General features: G+C 50.6%; 1 protein-coding gene across 2 annotated transcripts in view; it reads right to left on the bottom strand.

Moving 5' to 3' along the window:
• Positions 1 to 2,092: 2,092 nt before the first annotated feature.
• Rcc1l (RCC1 like) overlaps positions 2,093 to 14,699 on the bottom strand; it is a 30,143-nt gene continuing 17,536 nt past the window's right edge. The window contains exons 9-11 of one of the 2 annotated variants that reach the window (XM_055606221.1): positions 13,209 to 13,382; positions 11,014 to 11,099; positions 2,887 to 3,034 (exon numbers count right to left, since the gene is read on the bottom strand). In XM_055606221.1, coding sequence (XP_055462196.1) covers positions 2,957 to 3,034; positions 11,014 to 11,099; positions 13,209 to 13,382 — 338 coding nt within the window. In that variant the 3' untranslated portion in view covers positions 2,887 to 2,956. Of the gene's footprint in view, positions 3,035 to 11,013; positions 11,100 to 13,208; positions 13,383 to 14,699 lie in introns of both variants that reach the window. The other variant, XM_055606220.1, reaches the window with a different exon arrangement.

The raw sequence follows: 14,699 nt of genomic DNA on the forward strand, positions 1-14,699 counted from the left end.
AGGTGCTTTGTTTGGCTTTTTAGTTCATTGAGACAGGGTCTCGTGTGCCCCTAGGCTGGCCTAAAACTGAGCTGTGGCCAAGGATGACCTTGAGCTTTGGATCCTCCTGCCTCCATACCACTGCCGGAGTTCCTGGGAGTTACTGAGTTGAACCACATTCTGTTTATGAAGTGCTACGAATCAGACCCAGGGCCCTGGGTTTGGGCTTCGTGGCTGCTAACCAAGGGCTCTAGCACAGCTACATTCCCAGCCCCCTTTTTTTTCTAAAGACTTTTTAAATTAAGAACATTTTTACTCCTATGCATATGGTGATGGGAGGATGCTTTTGGAAGCCTGAAGAGGGGGACAGATCCCCTTGTGGACAAGTGGACAGATCCACTTGTGAGCCACCATGTGAGGGCTGGGAATTGAACCTGGGTCCTCTGGAAGAGCAGCCACTGCTCTAAGCCATCTCTCCAGCTTCCCTGGAGCTGGAGTTCCAGACATGAGTAAACTCCCTGCTGTAGAAACTGAACACAGGTCCTCTGGAAGAGCAGTAACTGTTTTTAACTATTAAGCAGTCTCTCCAGGTCCTCAGCCCTTCTTCTAGTTCAAGGTCACAGCAAACTTCCCTGCTGTAAGCCTAAGACTAGTCCTTACAGAGTCAGGGTCAGCATCAGCCTGGGTGAGGGGCCCTGTAGCTGCCAAAACAGCCATTCTCTCCAACACCAGCCAACTGGTTCCTGTGACTGCCTACTTGTTGACCCCTCAGCTTTACCCCACCCCCCAACCTTCCAACACATATCATTTCCTCTGTCCATTTTAGGGTTGAATTTGAAATGTCCCCCACAGGCTTGTGTACTGAATGTATAGATGGTCCACAGCAGATGGCACTGTTCTGGGACACCAGAATTTCTTAAGTAGGTGTGGCCTGGAAAACAGAAGCTGGTCGCTGCTGGTGTCCTTTCCCGGTGGAACTGCAGCCCCGAACTCCTGCTGCACTTCCTGAATTGCCACCATGTGAGAGGCATCCTCAAGCGCCTGTCACCATGAACTCTGCCATGCCTTCCCCGCCATACCGGGACTGGAGCCCTCTGAAAGCACACAATAAGCCCTTCCTCTTTTAAGCTGTCAGGTATCTTGGGTGAAACTTCGCTTTCCTCCACCGCCCACACAAGCAGCCACCACACTCTGTTGTATTTTCTTTCTTGTCCATTTTCATCACCAGGGATAAGCTACACGAAGCAGGGATTCTCCTACCCACGTGACTCAGTGTGTCCTATACCCGAAGTGAAGGGGCTCACAAGTCCCTGGCAGAGTGAACCAGTAACAGGAGTGGGGTGGAGCAGGTAGTGTGGGAGATCATAATTAGTGACTCAGGTGCGAGCTGTCTTCCCAGCCAAAGAATATCTGTTCAGAAAAGTCTTTCAAAGGGCTAGGGAGATGACTCGGGGTAAAGGGTTGTAGCTGAGAAGACGACCACCTGAGTTCAATCCCCAGAGCAAAAAGGCAAGAGCCAGGCCTGGCGGTGCACACCTGTGATCCCAGCACGCTGGGAGGCAGGGGGCAGGTGGATCTCTGTGAATTTGAGGCCAGCCTGGTCTATAAAGTGAGTCCAGGACAGTCAAGGGCTACACAGGGAAACCCTGTCTTGAAAAAGTAAAAATAAAAAACATTTTAAAAAGGTCAACACAGTGTCATGTGCCTGTAATCCTGCCTGGCACAAGGACCCCTAACCAGCGTACCCTTCCAGGCTGGAAGAGAGCCTGTGTCCAAACATAAGGTAGAGCTTGGGTGTGCTGAAGCACATATTTAGTCCCAGCACTCTGGAAGCAAAGGCAAGCAGACCTCTACGAGTTCAAAGCCAGCCTGGTCTACAAAGTGATACCCCATCTCACTAATAAGATGGACTGCACCTGAGGAACAATGACACTTTTTATACTGTCTTGTGTCTTCCACATAAATGCCTGTGCGTGCTCGTGTGCGCACACCCACACACAACACACACACACACAGAGAACATGTCCCAACTGGGACTGCCTTCTAAAATGTTTTCCACTGGCTTCTATTTGCTTCTTTTATGGTCTCAAAGTAAAACTTTACAAGACCTCCATTCTTTAAAAAAGCAGAAAATAGACTTTATTCCAAAAGACCTTTTCAAACACTGTTCTGAAAGCAAAAGACAAGCTTTCTTAAAAACAAATATTTTTCCCAGTTCCTGAGGCTTTCTACTCCAAGGCTGGCCCTCCAGCCAAGATTCCACAGCCCTCAGCCCACAAACATTTGGCCTGCAGCTTCTTTCTTCAGGGGCTTCAGGACTGTTAAACCAGGCAGTGAGGAGGTTCCAAAGCTGGGGTACTGTAGACTCCTGGGAGAAGGCTGGTTCACAGCAGCCGCTACAGGAAGAGCCTCAAGCCAAGGCCTTCTGGGCTCCTGGACTGTCTTTGTGGGGTGGCAGCTGATCAGAGAAGCCCTTCTGAAGTCAGCGGGCTCTCTTGCTGAGCTAGGGCCAGCGAGAGGCCCAAGTGTGTGTTGTTGTAACAAGGGACGGAGAGTTCTTCTGAGCGCCTTGTCATGTCTCCAAGCTCTTAACATCAAATGTGTCATGAAGAGTGAACTTCCCCTAATAATAGAGTCTAGTCCCCAGATGCCACCATGTATTACCTGGAAAGAGAACTGGCCTGGCCAGCCAAGGTCCTCATGCCCTGGTACTCCTCGGGAGCATGCCAAGTCAGTGGTAGCCATCCTGTGCTCAGTTCAGAAGGCAAGAGGCTCGGCTGGGGAAGGGCCCTGTCCACACACTGCCTAGTGTAAAGTCCCCACTGAGGACACAGACGCTTGCATCCTGCTCCGCAAAGGCCCTGGCCCTCTCCAATACCCTCAGAAGCTCTGCTGGTGTCCACACCCCTCTGCCAAGCTGTTGCTGTCAGTATGGCTCGGAGGCTGGGGCCAGACTGGGATGGGCCTGGGAAGAGGTTCAGATGAATGACTTGGCCAGGGTCACCATGTGATCCACACCACATGCCATGTCCACTGGCTCTCCGGGCATCGTCACCTGGAAAACAAGCCCCGGGACACAGTGAGAGGAAGGACAGGCAGGCTCTGCAGCTCTGCAGGGAGGTGGAAGCGGGTGGGGAAGACTCATGTAGCCCAGGCTAGCCTTTAACTCCCTCTGTACTGTGGCTGACCATGAACTTCTGATCCTCCTGCCTCCACCTCCCAAGTGGTGGGTTCACCGTCTGGTTTATGTGGTACTGGAATAGACCCCAGACAGTATGCCCACTCTAATTCACAGCTCACTAGTGTCAGGAAAGGCTGCCCTTCCTCTGTGCCCATCAGTGGCATCAACTCTAGTAGCCATCCTAGACAGGTAGCCCAGGGGAAGGACACAGATGCTCCTGGTACTACTGTCTGTGAGCAAGGCTTCCAGAGTCCCTGCCTGGAGCTGAGTGTTCCATGACCTTCCCTGGGGTGGGGGCCACCGAGTACTTCCTTAGAGCTCCAGGAAAGCTTTTTCCTGGTTAGTCTAGTGTGGAACAGGACACAGGCTGGATCCTCTATGTCCCCACCATGGCCATGCAAGAGGCAGTTTCCAAAGGCTTTAGGGCCTCCCCACAGACCTAGCCATGCTGTTTGGCTGAGCCAATCCTTCTCCCAGGAAGACCTAACCCTCAGTGCAGGAGAATGGCGGCCTCCAGAGGCCGCTCAGTGCTGAGAGCTCTCCCTGCCATGGGCACCCCAGACTACCCCAGGTATACTCAAGCCTCAGGCCTGCACTAGGCCGCCTAGTCCCTTTGGCTCTTTAAATAGTACACTGCGTGTGTGTGTGTGCACGCACATCATGGTGCACTTGAGGTTGGAGGACAGCTGTCAGGAGTTGGCTCCCCCTCCACTTTATGGATACTGGATAGTAAACTCAGGGTGACAGGTTTGTCAAGTGCCTCTGCCCAGGGGGCCTCACAGGCTCTAAAGTAATTTTTAATTTTACTTTTCTTTCTCATTTTGTTGTGTATGTGGCGTATGTGTGCAAACTGTGTACGGTGTGTATAATGTACTATGTATAACATACATGGAATGAAGTGTGTGGTGCGTGTGGAATGTATTGCATAGGTATGTGTAGGGGTTTTATGTCAACCTGACACAAACTAGAGTCATCAGAGAGGAGGAAGCCTCAATGGAGAGAATACTTCCATAATATCAGGCTGTAGAAAAGCCCGTAGGGCGTTTCCTAACTAGTGATTGACAGGGGAGGCCCAGCCCATTGTGGGTGGTGCCGTCCCTGGGCTGGCGTCCTGGCTTCTACAAGTCAGCAGGCTGAGCAAGCCATGAGAAGGAAGCCTTAGGCAGCACCCCTCCACGGCCTCAGCATCAGCTCCTGCCTCCAGGTTCCCGCCCTGACTTCCTTCAGTGAGGAAGTAACATGAACATTTAAGCCAAATCAACCCTTTCCTCCCCAGGTTGCTTTGCTCACGTGTTTTATGACAGCAGAGTGACCCTGCACTGTGGTATGCGTGGTGTGTGTGTGTGTGTGTAATGTGGCCTGTGTATGCCTGTGTAATATCTGAGGGTGCAGTGTAAACGTGGCGTGTGTGTGTGTGTGTGGACTCGGTGTGCATGGTGTGGGCACAGTGGTGTGTGCGGCATGCGTGCGGTCACTGGGGATACGTGTAGTGCGCACCTGTCTATGGCGTGTGGGGGATCGCAGGATATGTACTATGCGTATGTCTATGGGGTATGTAGGCATGCTGTGTGGTGTGTATGTGGAATGGAGTACGCAGTCTGTATGCTATGTGCTGTGCAATGTGTGTGTTGAGTGTGGTGTGTGTGGGAAGCGTGACTGACGTCAGGAGTCCCCCTCTAGCACCCTCCACCTTCCTGAGACGAGGCCTCTCACTGGATCTAGAGGTTGTGATTTTAAGCTGGGCTAGCTGGCCTACTCCCATCAGAGAGCTGGCTGCTCGCGCTCCCATGGGGCACTGAGTCACAGACCACACCGTCCCCACTCCTGCAGGCGCTGGGCTACAGACTGCACCACTGAGCACAGCCTTTACGTGGATGCTGGGGCTCCACAGCCATGCTTACACTGCAAGCACTTTACCCACTGAGCCTCCTCCCCCGCCCCTTAGCTTGGCCGCTTGTTTCAGAGAACAGGATTTCACTATATAGCCTTGTCTGGCCTGGAACTTGCTTTGTAAACTGGGCTGGCCTTGAACTTACGGTCAGCTTGCCCCTGCTTTCTGAGTGTTGGCATTAAAGGTGTCACCACATACTGCATCATTTTAGCTTTTCAGACAGGGTCTCAACACAGCAGGGACCGGCCTGACCCTTGCGGCATTCTCCTGCCTCTGCTCCCCCAGAGCTGGGTACACAGCACTCTGCCTACTCTCTCTTTTTCTCAGGGTTACTATTATCACAAACAAGCAATGCTATGCTACAAATTAACACTCAGTGGAAACCATGACCACAGCTGGGGATGTCGCCACTGGCTAGAGCACTTGCCTGGCAGGCATGAGGCCCAGGTTCAATCTCTAGCCCCTATAAATCAGGCATGGCGAGTCACCCCTCTCATCCTAGCACTCCGGAGGTGGAAGCAAAAGGACCAATGAGTCCGAGACTAGCATGGGCTACCTGACTCCCTGTCAAATAAACAAATAGCCAAATAGCCAGGTGGTAAGAACCTTTAACTGAGAGATCCGACTGCCTCTGCCTCCAAGTACAGGATTAAAGTGCGTGCCACTACCGCCCAATTTCCACACCTCTTAATAACCCCATCTCCCTATACCTTGTTCTCCACTGAGAACTACCTAAATCAAATCTTGTGTCTTCACAGGCTCTCAGTGCCAGCCCTGGGCCTCTCTAGGCACAGCCTGCATGACCTGGCCTTCAGACCAGCTGTGGATGCAGGATCAGCTGGCCAGATCCCTATTCAACCGCCCTCCCGTGCTGGCAGCTGCAGAGAAGCCGAGTGCCTGGGCAATTTCCTGAGTTTAGGACTGAAATGAATGCCTGCAACAGGTGGCCTGACCTAAAAGCACCAGTGTGCTGACTAAGGAGCTTCATCTCCATCAGGGGCTGCTGGTGACAACAAACCAAGGCAGGAACCACGCCACACTGTCTCACTGCCTCCCCAAACAAAAACGCCTTGGCAAAAGCTGCCACACAGATCACTGAGCAAACAGAAATGGGCCCCAGGCGACAGGGGCAGCACAGAGCTGCAGATGGTGCCCCAGTCTGGCCCCCAAACAGCAGTGTCTGGCTGCGCCATGGTGACCTAGGCAGGTGGGCTCTTAGCAACCTCCCAGGAGATCATCTGTTTGCCTTCTCTGGCTGCCCTGGTGCTCTGCAGCCAGCCCAGTGCCCTGAAGCACACAAGTAATGTTCCCCCAGATGTTCTGGCCATGACAGCCCAATGCATGAGCAGCTCACTGGCCTCTCACTGATGGCCAGGACCTGTGGCCAGCAAGGACCTTTGGGAACAGGGGTGGCTCCTGACACTCCATTGCCCCGTGGCGCGTCTCTCAGGTCTCTGCCATGACTCCACAGCAAGCCTATCCCTGGTCATGTGGGGATTTTGGTCTCTGGATCTCAGGTAGCCCAGGCTGGCCTCAAGCACCCTATGTATCTGAGGATGACCTTGACCTTCTGATCCTCCTGCTTCCACCTGTTGCTCCCAAGTCCTGGAATTACAGATGTGCCCCACCACATTCAGTTTATGTGGTGCTAGGGATTGAACCCAGAGCTTCTTTCATTCTACTGAGACAGAGAATGAATGATTCTCACTATATAGCCCAGGCTGACCTGAATCCCCCTGCCTCAGCCTTCCTAGTGGCTAGGACTGCAGATGTGCACTGCCGTGCCCATCATGAGAAAAGGTGATCTGCATGTGAATCCTGCATCACCTATGACTTATATGTGTGACCTTATGGGATCTGCCCCAGGCCTCAGAGCTCACACTGTGCTCTGAATTATGGTATGAGAACCCCACCCCACCCCACCCTACCCTGTGGCTGCGGTTTGGGATTTCAAGTATGCTCTGAAGGTCCATGTGTTGAAAGCTTGGTGGGAAATGGCAGGGGGAGGGCCTCCTGAGAGGAAAAGAGGCCCGGGGAATGTATTAGACTTTCCACTGCTCAGATGAAACACCATGGCCACAAGCAACTTGGGGAGGAAAGGGTTCACTTGGCTCATGCTTCCCAGGTCGCGCAGTCCATCACTGAGGGAAATAAGGCCGGAACCTGGACTCAGAAGCTTATGCAGAGGCTGTGGAAAATACTGCTTGCTGGCTTGTGCCTCGTGGCTTGTTCATCCTTCTTCTGTGTACCCAGGACCACCAGCCCAGGTGTAGCATCACCCACAGTGGGCTGGTCCCTCCCACATCAGTCACTAATTTAAAAAATGCCCTAGAGGTTGCCAACACTATTTTATGGAGGCAGTGTCTCAATCGAGGTTCTCTCTGATGAGTCTAGCTTTGTCAAGTTAAAAAAATAAAATAAAATAAAACAAAAAATACAACAAAAACAACCTATCCAGCATAGGGAACATGCCTTTGAAGGTAATGATGGGACCTTAACCCCTTTCTATTCCTCTAATCTCCAGCTTTGATGAGGTGAGCTGCTTTAAGGTCACATGTCCCAGCTATGTTGTGCTGTCCTGCCAGAGGCTCTAAGCAATAGGATCAGCTGACCCCAGCAAAAATTCTAAAACCAGGAACCAAATTAAACATTGTCTCTGTTTAAGTATTTTGTTACAAGAATGAAAATTAATGAACCCGTCAAACCCTCCTCTTCATCCGGCCAAAAGGTGGTACGGGACAATGTAGTTGCCTGGCAGGAGCCCTTGGGTCTCAGCAAATGTGTAAGGGGGTAGACGATGGGGTGCTGCCAACACAGTAGTCACAATGGCAGACAGGCTCATTCCTCAAGAGGAAAGCGTATCAAGAAGCCCACGGCCAGCAGAGTACCATTCCTCTGGCTGCATGAGTCAGAGCAAGAGGGTGCAAGCTGAGAATGGAGGCCTCAGGCTCCAGCTGCCTAGACATGGACTCGTACCCAGCAGGTATGCCAGGTCACCTCAGCAGGTAACCGGCTGTGATAGTTGATTTTCGCTGTTACCGTAACAGGCTCTAGAATCACCTAGGAGACACACCTCTGGGCATGTCTGTAAGGGAGTCCCTAGGTTGGTTTATTTGAAATGAGAAGACTCACCCTCAGTGTGCACAGCACTATCTCATGGCTGGGTCCTAGACTTAATAAAAAGGAGAGAGTGAGCTGAGCACCAGCATCCATCTCTCTCCTCCTGACTGTGGGTGCCATGTGACCAGCTGCCTCATGCTCTTGCCTCCATGCCTTCTCTGCCATCACAGACTGTGTACCCTTAAACTGTGAGCCACAATAAATCATTCCTCCCTTTAAGCTGCTTTTGTCAAAGTAACAAGAAGCTAAGAGCCAAGTGTGGTAGTGCACCCTTTAATCCCAGCATTTGGGAGGCAGAGGCAGGCGGATCTCTGTGAGTTCCAGGCCAGCCTGGTCTACAAAGCAAGTCTGGGACAGCCAGGGCTATACAGAGAAACCCTGTCTGAAAGAAAAAGAAAAGAAAGAAAGAAAGAAAGAAAGAAAGAAAGAAAGAAAGAAAGAAAGAAAGAAAGAAAGAAAGAAAGGAACTAATTCACCTACACTCATAGGTAAGTGACAGGCCTGTGAAGCACTTGTTGAGATGCAGCTACTTCCATTGTTTTCCAAGCCCACACTCAGAAAGAAAAGAGAAGTAGGAGGAAGAAGGGGGGAGTGTGTTGTGAGGTGGTTGCTGGCTCCTGCCATTGGTCTCGTGGTGACATCTGCAGCCTGGGGAGGCATACAGGCCAGACCACTGTGGGAGCAATCCATACATAATACTTTTCTCTAGAAGAAGTCACCAAACAGGGGCAATGTTGCACACGCCTTTAATCAGAGCATTTGAGAGGCAGAGGCAGTTGGATCTCTGTGAGTTTGAGATCAGCCTGATCTACAGAGTGAGTTCTAGGCCAGCCAGGGCTACACAGGAAGACCGTGTCTCAAAAAAAAAATAAGTGTCCACTTTCAACTTAGACTCCTTCAGCCTCCATATACAGCCAAATGAGTGCAAGAGATGCAGAGGACGGGATTAGCAAGATGCCAGGGTTGGTAGGGGACTTGCTGCTTGGCCTGCTTAGCTGAGTTCAATTCCTAGAACCCACATAAAGATTAAAGGAGACAACCAATGACAAAAAGTTGTCCTCTCACCTCCAAAAAATGTAGCATGGTACACATGTGCGCTGTCCAAGACACCCACACATGATAAATAAAGAGATCCATATGAGCTAGGCAGAGACAGCAGATCTCTGTGAGTTTGAGGCCAGCCTGGTCTTCAGAGTGAGTTCCAGGACAGCAAAGACTACAAAGAGAAACCTGGTGTCTAGAGAAGAGAGATCCACAAGAAAGCCCAGCCCAGCAAAGGGCCAGGGAAGCAGTGGGTCTTTGGCAGGTGGATCTTTATTCAAATGATATGTATGTTTTGAAATTTTACAAGTGATTTTAAGAAATGGTCTGGGGATGTAGCTCCATTGGCAGAGTGCTTGCCTAGCACACATGAAGCCCTGGGTTTGATTCCCAGCACTACAGAGCAAGCAGATGTGGTGGTGCATGTCAGAAGGTGTGCCCAGGGAGAGAGACACAAAGGTGCATCAGAGAGCAAGCGCCAGGCCAGGCACCACCAGGCACTACCAGAGCGGTAGGCACTTCTCGGTGCTCTGAGGCCTCCACTGGTGGGATGTTTGGGTTTTTCGGTTTGCTTTGGTTTTTGGTTTTTTGAGACAGGGTTTCTCTGTGTAGCCTTGGCTGTCCTGGACTCACTTTGTAGACTAGGCTGGCCTCGAACTCACAGAGATTCTGCCTGTGAGTACTGGGATTACAGCCAGGTGGATTTCTGAGAGTTTAAAATGATCTTGGTCAACACAGGAAGTTCCATGCCAGCCAGTGCCACACAGCGAAACCTCAGATAAAGAGCCTCCATTTTGGCAAGCAGTCCTCCAGCTTCCACTAACTACAGCGACCACAGCCAGAGAGCAAAGGCCTTTGTTTCTGTTTTTCAATCGTTAAGGTGTTGAGGATCTTATTTATGTCTTTGTGTCTCTGTGTGTGTGTATCTATATTAGAGGACCTAAGTCATGTAAGTGCAGTAACTACAAACACAGAAGGAGTAGGCTCCCCAAGACCTGGAGTAACAGACAAGTGGGAGCCATCTGATGTAGACGCTAGAACCACGCCAGGTCCTCAAGCACCCTTACCCACTGAGCCATCTCTCTTTTTTTTTTTTTTTTTTTTTTTTTGGTTTTTCGAGACAGGGTTTCTCTATGTAGCCTGTAGTTTCTCTGACTATCCTGGAACTCACTCTGTAGACCAGGCTGGCCTTGAACTCAGAGATCCACCTGCCTCTGCCTCCTGAGTGCTGGAATTAAAGGTGTGTCCCACCACCCACTGGTTATCTCTCTTTTCTTAAGGGTGATCTTTTCATGTCATGTTTCCTAACCCAGCTCTTTAAGCTGTTCTGAAAAGAACTTAGCTATTCCATGTAGCCCAAGCTGGCCTCAAACTTGCCATGTAGCTAAGGATGACCTTGAACTTGTGATTCTGCTTCCACAAGTCTAGTGCTAGGATTGAAGGTAAGGGCCACCCCACTAAGTTGATACGGTGCTGGAGATAGAGCCCATGCACGCTCTGCAACTACTCTACTTACTGAGCCACATCTGTGGCTCACCTTCTTACAGGGACTGGAGTGCTGAGCAGGCCACTCCCTCCAGCTCTGCCTGTGGCAGTTAGCTGGACACACTGACTGCACAGAGCAGAAAGGCTGATGCTACGGCAGCTCCTGCTCCTCACCTGCACTCAAGCCTCCCTGGAGCCCTTCCCAGAGCACGGCAGGCAGCAAACAGGAAGTCCTGGGTGCTGGCCCATAATTGTTTTGCCACAGCCAGCCCATCCCTTGGCACATCTTGCACAACCCACCCCTGCGTGGTCTTACCCTCCATGGGAAGTACTGGTCTTCCAGGTGTCCGATCCCCAAGCACCCTCGGATGTTCTTGCCCCACACGAACAGCTCCCCCTTGTCTACAAGGAAAGGAAGACAGGGCTTGGCTGGAGCTACACAGGAGCAGGCCATCCAGAGGACAGCCTTCCAGAGCCAGCAGTAAGCAGTCGACTGCTCAACTCAGCCTCTGATGTGTGTCTCGGAGAAAGGCACCTTCCAGAATGTCCCACATCCCCAGACCAGGACCTCTGACAGCCAGCCCAGGGAAGACAAGGCTTTCTGCAGAACAAGGACTAGGATTCCTGTGCACAGCCCAGTCTGTTCACCTTCACGATCTGCTACCACCCACAGCTCCATCTAACCCAGCTCTGCCCTTTTGCACTGACAAGTGGGGCAAGGCGACCAGCTCTATTTGGATTTCGTTGTGTGAGCGTGTTCTGTGAGGAGGCACAAAGCAACTGCATTCCTAACTGTATCGGGTGTATGTCTGTGTGCGGGGCATTGGGAACAGGACAGTAACTGAACAAACAAAAGCAACTTCCTGATCTCAAGAACTTGACCTAGTAGAAGAGCCAGAAATGAACAAGTGACCAAACTAATAAATACAGTGATTACACCCTGGAGAAAGTACTTTGTTGCTGAGCCACGCCCCTCAATGGCAAAGTCTAGATAAGCTATTCCTCCATGCATGTCCCTAGCCTTTCACTGGGGGATTCTGGGCAGGTGCTCTATCTCTGGGCTACACTGCCAGCCCCTCACTGGAGGATTCTAGGCAGGTGCTCTATCAGGTTAAAAATGATTCTTCCCCCTGAATAAGTACTTGCCTGGGAGTCTGGCTAGGGAGGAAGCTAACCTCAGCATGGAAACAACCCACTTCTTGAGTGTAATGAGGAGAGCGTATCCATAAAACCCACCGGGCATATAACAACTTGATACTTCCCCCCATCACTGGGGGATTCTAGGCAGGTGCTCTCCTTCTGAGCCACACTCCCAGCCCCTCACTGGGAGATTCCAGGCAGTATAACCTTGAACTTTTGATCCTCCTGCCTCTGAATCCCAAGACCTGGGATGACAGGTCATCATGCCACCATGTGTGGACTTTGTGTAATGGGTTGAAAGAAGGCCCTACCACTCAGCCACACCCTCAACCTCTCACTGGGGGATTCTGGGTCAGTGCTCTACTTCTGAGTCAAATCTTGAGTCCAAAAATGAAAAGACTTTTTTTTGTTGTTGCTTTAGAGAGATACCATTATAAATTCACAAGTGGGAGCTTAAGAGAGTGAAAAGGAGCCATGAGATTTGAGTTAAGCATGGAGGTCAGTTACATGGCAGATTAAAAGTACAAAAAGAGCAAACTTAAGCTCTGGTGAGAAGAAAAAGCTACACCTTTCACTCAAGACTTTTGACTAGCAAGGAAGTGGCAGACTGCCTGGGGATCACTATGGTGGCATGCACACATAACTCTGCCGTCCAGGGACTACAGAACAGCCACCTGAACTGAGGCGAGGTGGTGGTACATGAAGAAGTCCAGATGCTTGCGGAGTAACTTGCTATTTCATGGCTCTCTAACCCACCCAGCTTTCACGAGCCTCCAGCCAGCCGCCTCTGTGGTCATCCCACCCCAGCACCTTGTAGAGTCTGAGCTTTACTGCTGTAAGGTGGACCACTTGCCACCCCGCACACTCACCCATGCATGGCCCACACCTCTCCTGGTTTTCACTAGCACACTACCGGACCCTTCTGCCCACCTCGCCCCAACAGATGCCTCCTGTGAGATCACATGACAGCATAAGCCTAACCACACCAAAAACCCCAAAATGCCAGCATGAAAAGAAGATGTGTGCTGTATGATACAAACTGGATTACCTCTGCCATGGCCTCCCTCTTTACTTATCCCATGAACACGTAAATCTATTGGATGGATGGATGGATGGATGGATGGATGGATGGATGGATGGATGGACGGACGGAAAGGAGAGGGAGGGAAGAAGGGATAGAGAGTGAATGAACAGAAGGATGAACAGGAATGGAGAGATATGGATAGATGGTGGAATGGAGGGAAGGACAGACAAAAAGGTGAGTGGATGAACGGTTGGCTAGGAACGACTGTAGTCTGATGACAGAGCTGAGGTCTGTCCCGGTTTGGGAAGGAACAGATTCAGGCCTGGCTGCCCAGCAGGCTAACTTACTGGTGAGTGCAGCGAAGTGACTAAGCCCACATCGGATCTGGGAAACCCGGACTTCAGGGTTGAACTCCGTCAAGCCAAAGAGCGTAGGTGGAATCATTTCTGGAAGAGCCGTTTCCAAGAGATTTGGTCCTTTCCCGAGAATTCCATAGCCCCAGACGAAAATGTGTCCTTCTTCTGTTTTACAACAAAAACAGGAGTTGTGAGTCAGGCAGAGCAGAGCCCTCCCTTGCCATGAAAACTACAGGGGATGAGGTGGGGCTCAGTTGGTAGAATGCATGCCTAGGATTTGGGAAGCCCTTGGTTCTGTCTCCAGACTGCATAAGTCAGGCATGGAGGAAGAATGCCTGCACTCAGGAGGTGGAGTCAGGAAGATCATCTTGGTATACCTGAGACCCACTGTACTGCCAGGTTGATTCTCCCAGCCAGGAACAGTGCTGCATGCCTATAACCCCAGCACTTGGAGAGGCAGAGGCAGGTGGATCTCTGTTAGTTTGAAGCCAGCCTGGTCTACAAAATGAGGAGGGCCAAGGCTACACAGAGAAACCCTGTCTCAAAAAAAAAACAACTTTTAATTAAAATTAAAAAGAGAGAGAGAAATCATTCTCTCCCTTACTAAGTACTGGCCTGGGGAATTTGGCTAGGGAGGAAGCCAATCTCAGAGCAGAAACAACCCACTTCTTGAAAGTAATAGGGATAGGGTATCCATAAAACCCACTGGTCATACTAAAACTTGACACTTTCCCAAGTGTCAAGACCATACCAGACACAAGCCATTCTGGCTGGATTCTTAAAACTCTTAGAAATGAGCTGGGTGGTGGTGGCTTACACCTTTCTGCCAGCATTCGGAAGGCAGAGGCAGGTAGATCTCTGTGTGTTCGAGGCCAGCCTGGTCTACAAATCAGGTCTAGGACAGCCAGCACTACACACAGAAACCTGTCTCAAAAAAAGAAAGAAAGGAAGGAAGGAAACAAAATTAAAAAAAAAAAATGCTTTTTAACTTGCTTTTTGGGGAGTACAAGTATTGGGGGAGTTTGTTTGGGGGCTTGTTTTGTTTTTATTAAGATTTATTTTATGCGTATGAGTCTTCTGCTCAGATGTTTATCTGTGCACCACATGGGTGCTTGATGCCTGAAAAAGTGAGAGAGTATCAAATTTCCTACTATGTGGAAATATGCTGTGGGTGGTGGGAGCTGCCATGTGGGTGATGGGAACAGAACCAGGGTCCTCTGCAAGAACAAATGCTCTTACCCACTGAACCATTCCTCCAGCACCAGGTGTTTTGTTTTAAGACATAGTCTTGCTATGTATTCCAGGCTAGCCTCTACCTCAGCCTCCTGAATACTGAGAATCAGAGGCCTGCACCACAATGCCCAGCTTTCTTTTCTTCCCTTTTCCTCTCTCCCTTCCTTCCTTTCTTCTCTGCTCATCACCCTGCCCCCATTCCTTCCTTCCTTCCTTCTTTCTGGCACAGTGCTAAGGAGAGTATCTGGC

Source organism: Psammomys obesus, unplaced genomic scaffold (assembly GCF_907164565.1).
Source record: "Psammomys obesus unplaced genomic scaffold, mPsaObe1.curated_primary_1811, whole genome shotgun sequence".
In the NCBI taxonomy this organism is placed as follows: domain Eukaryota; kingdom Metazoa; phylum Chordata; class Mammalia; order Rodentia; family Muridae; genus Psammomys; species Psammomys obesus.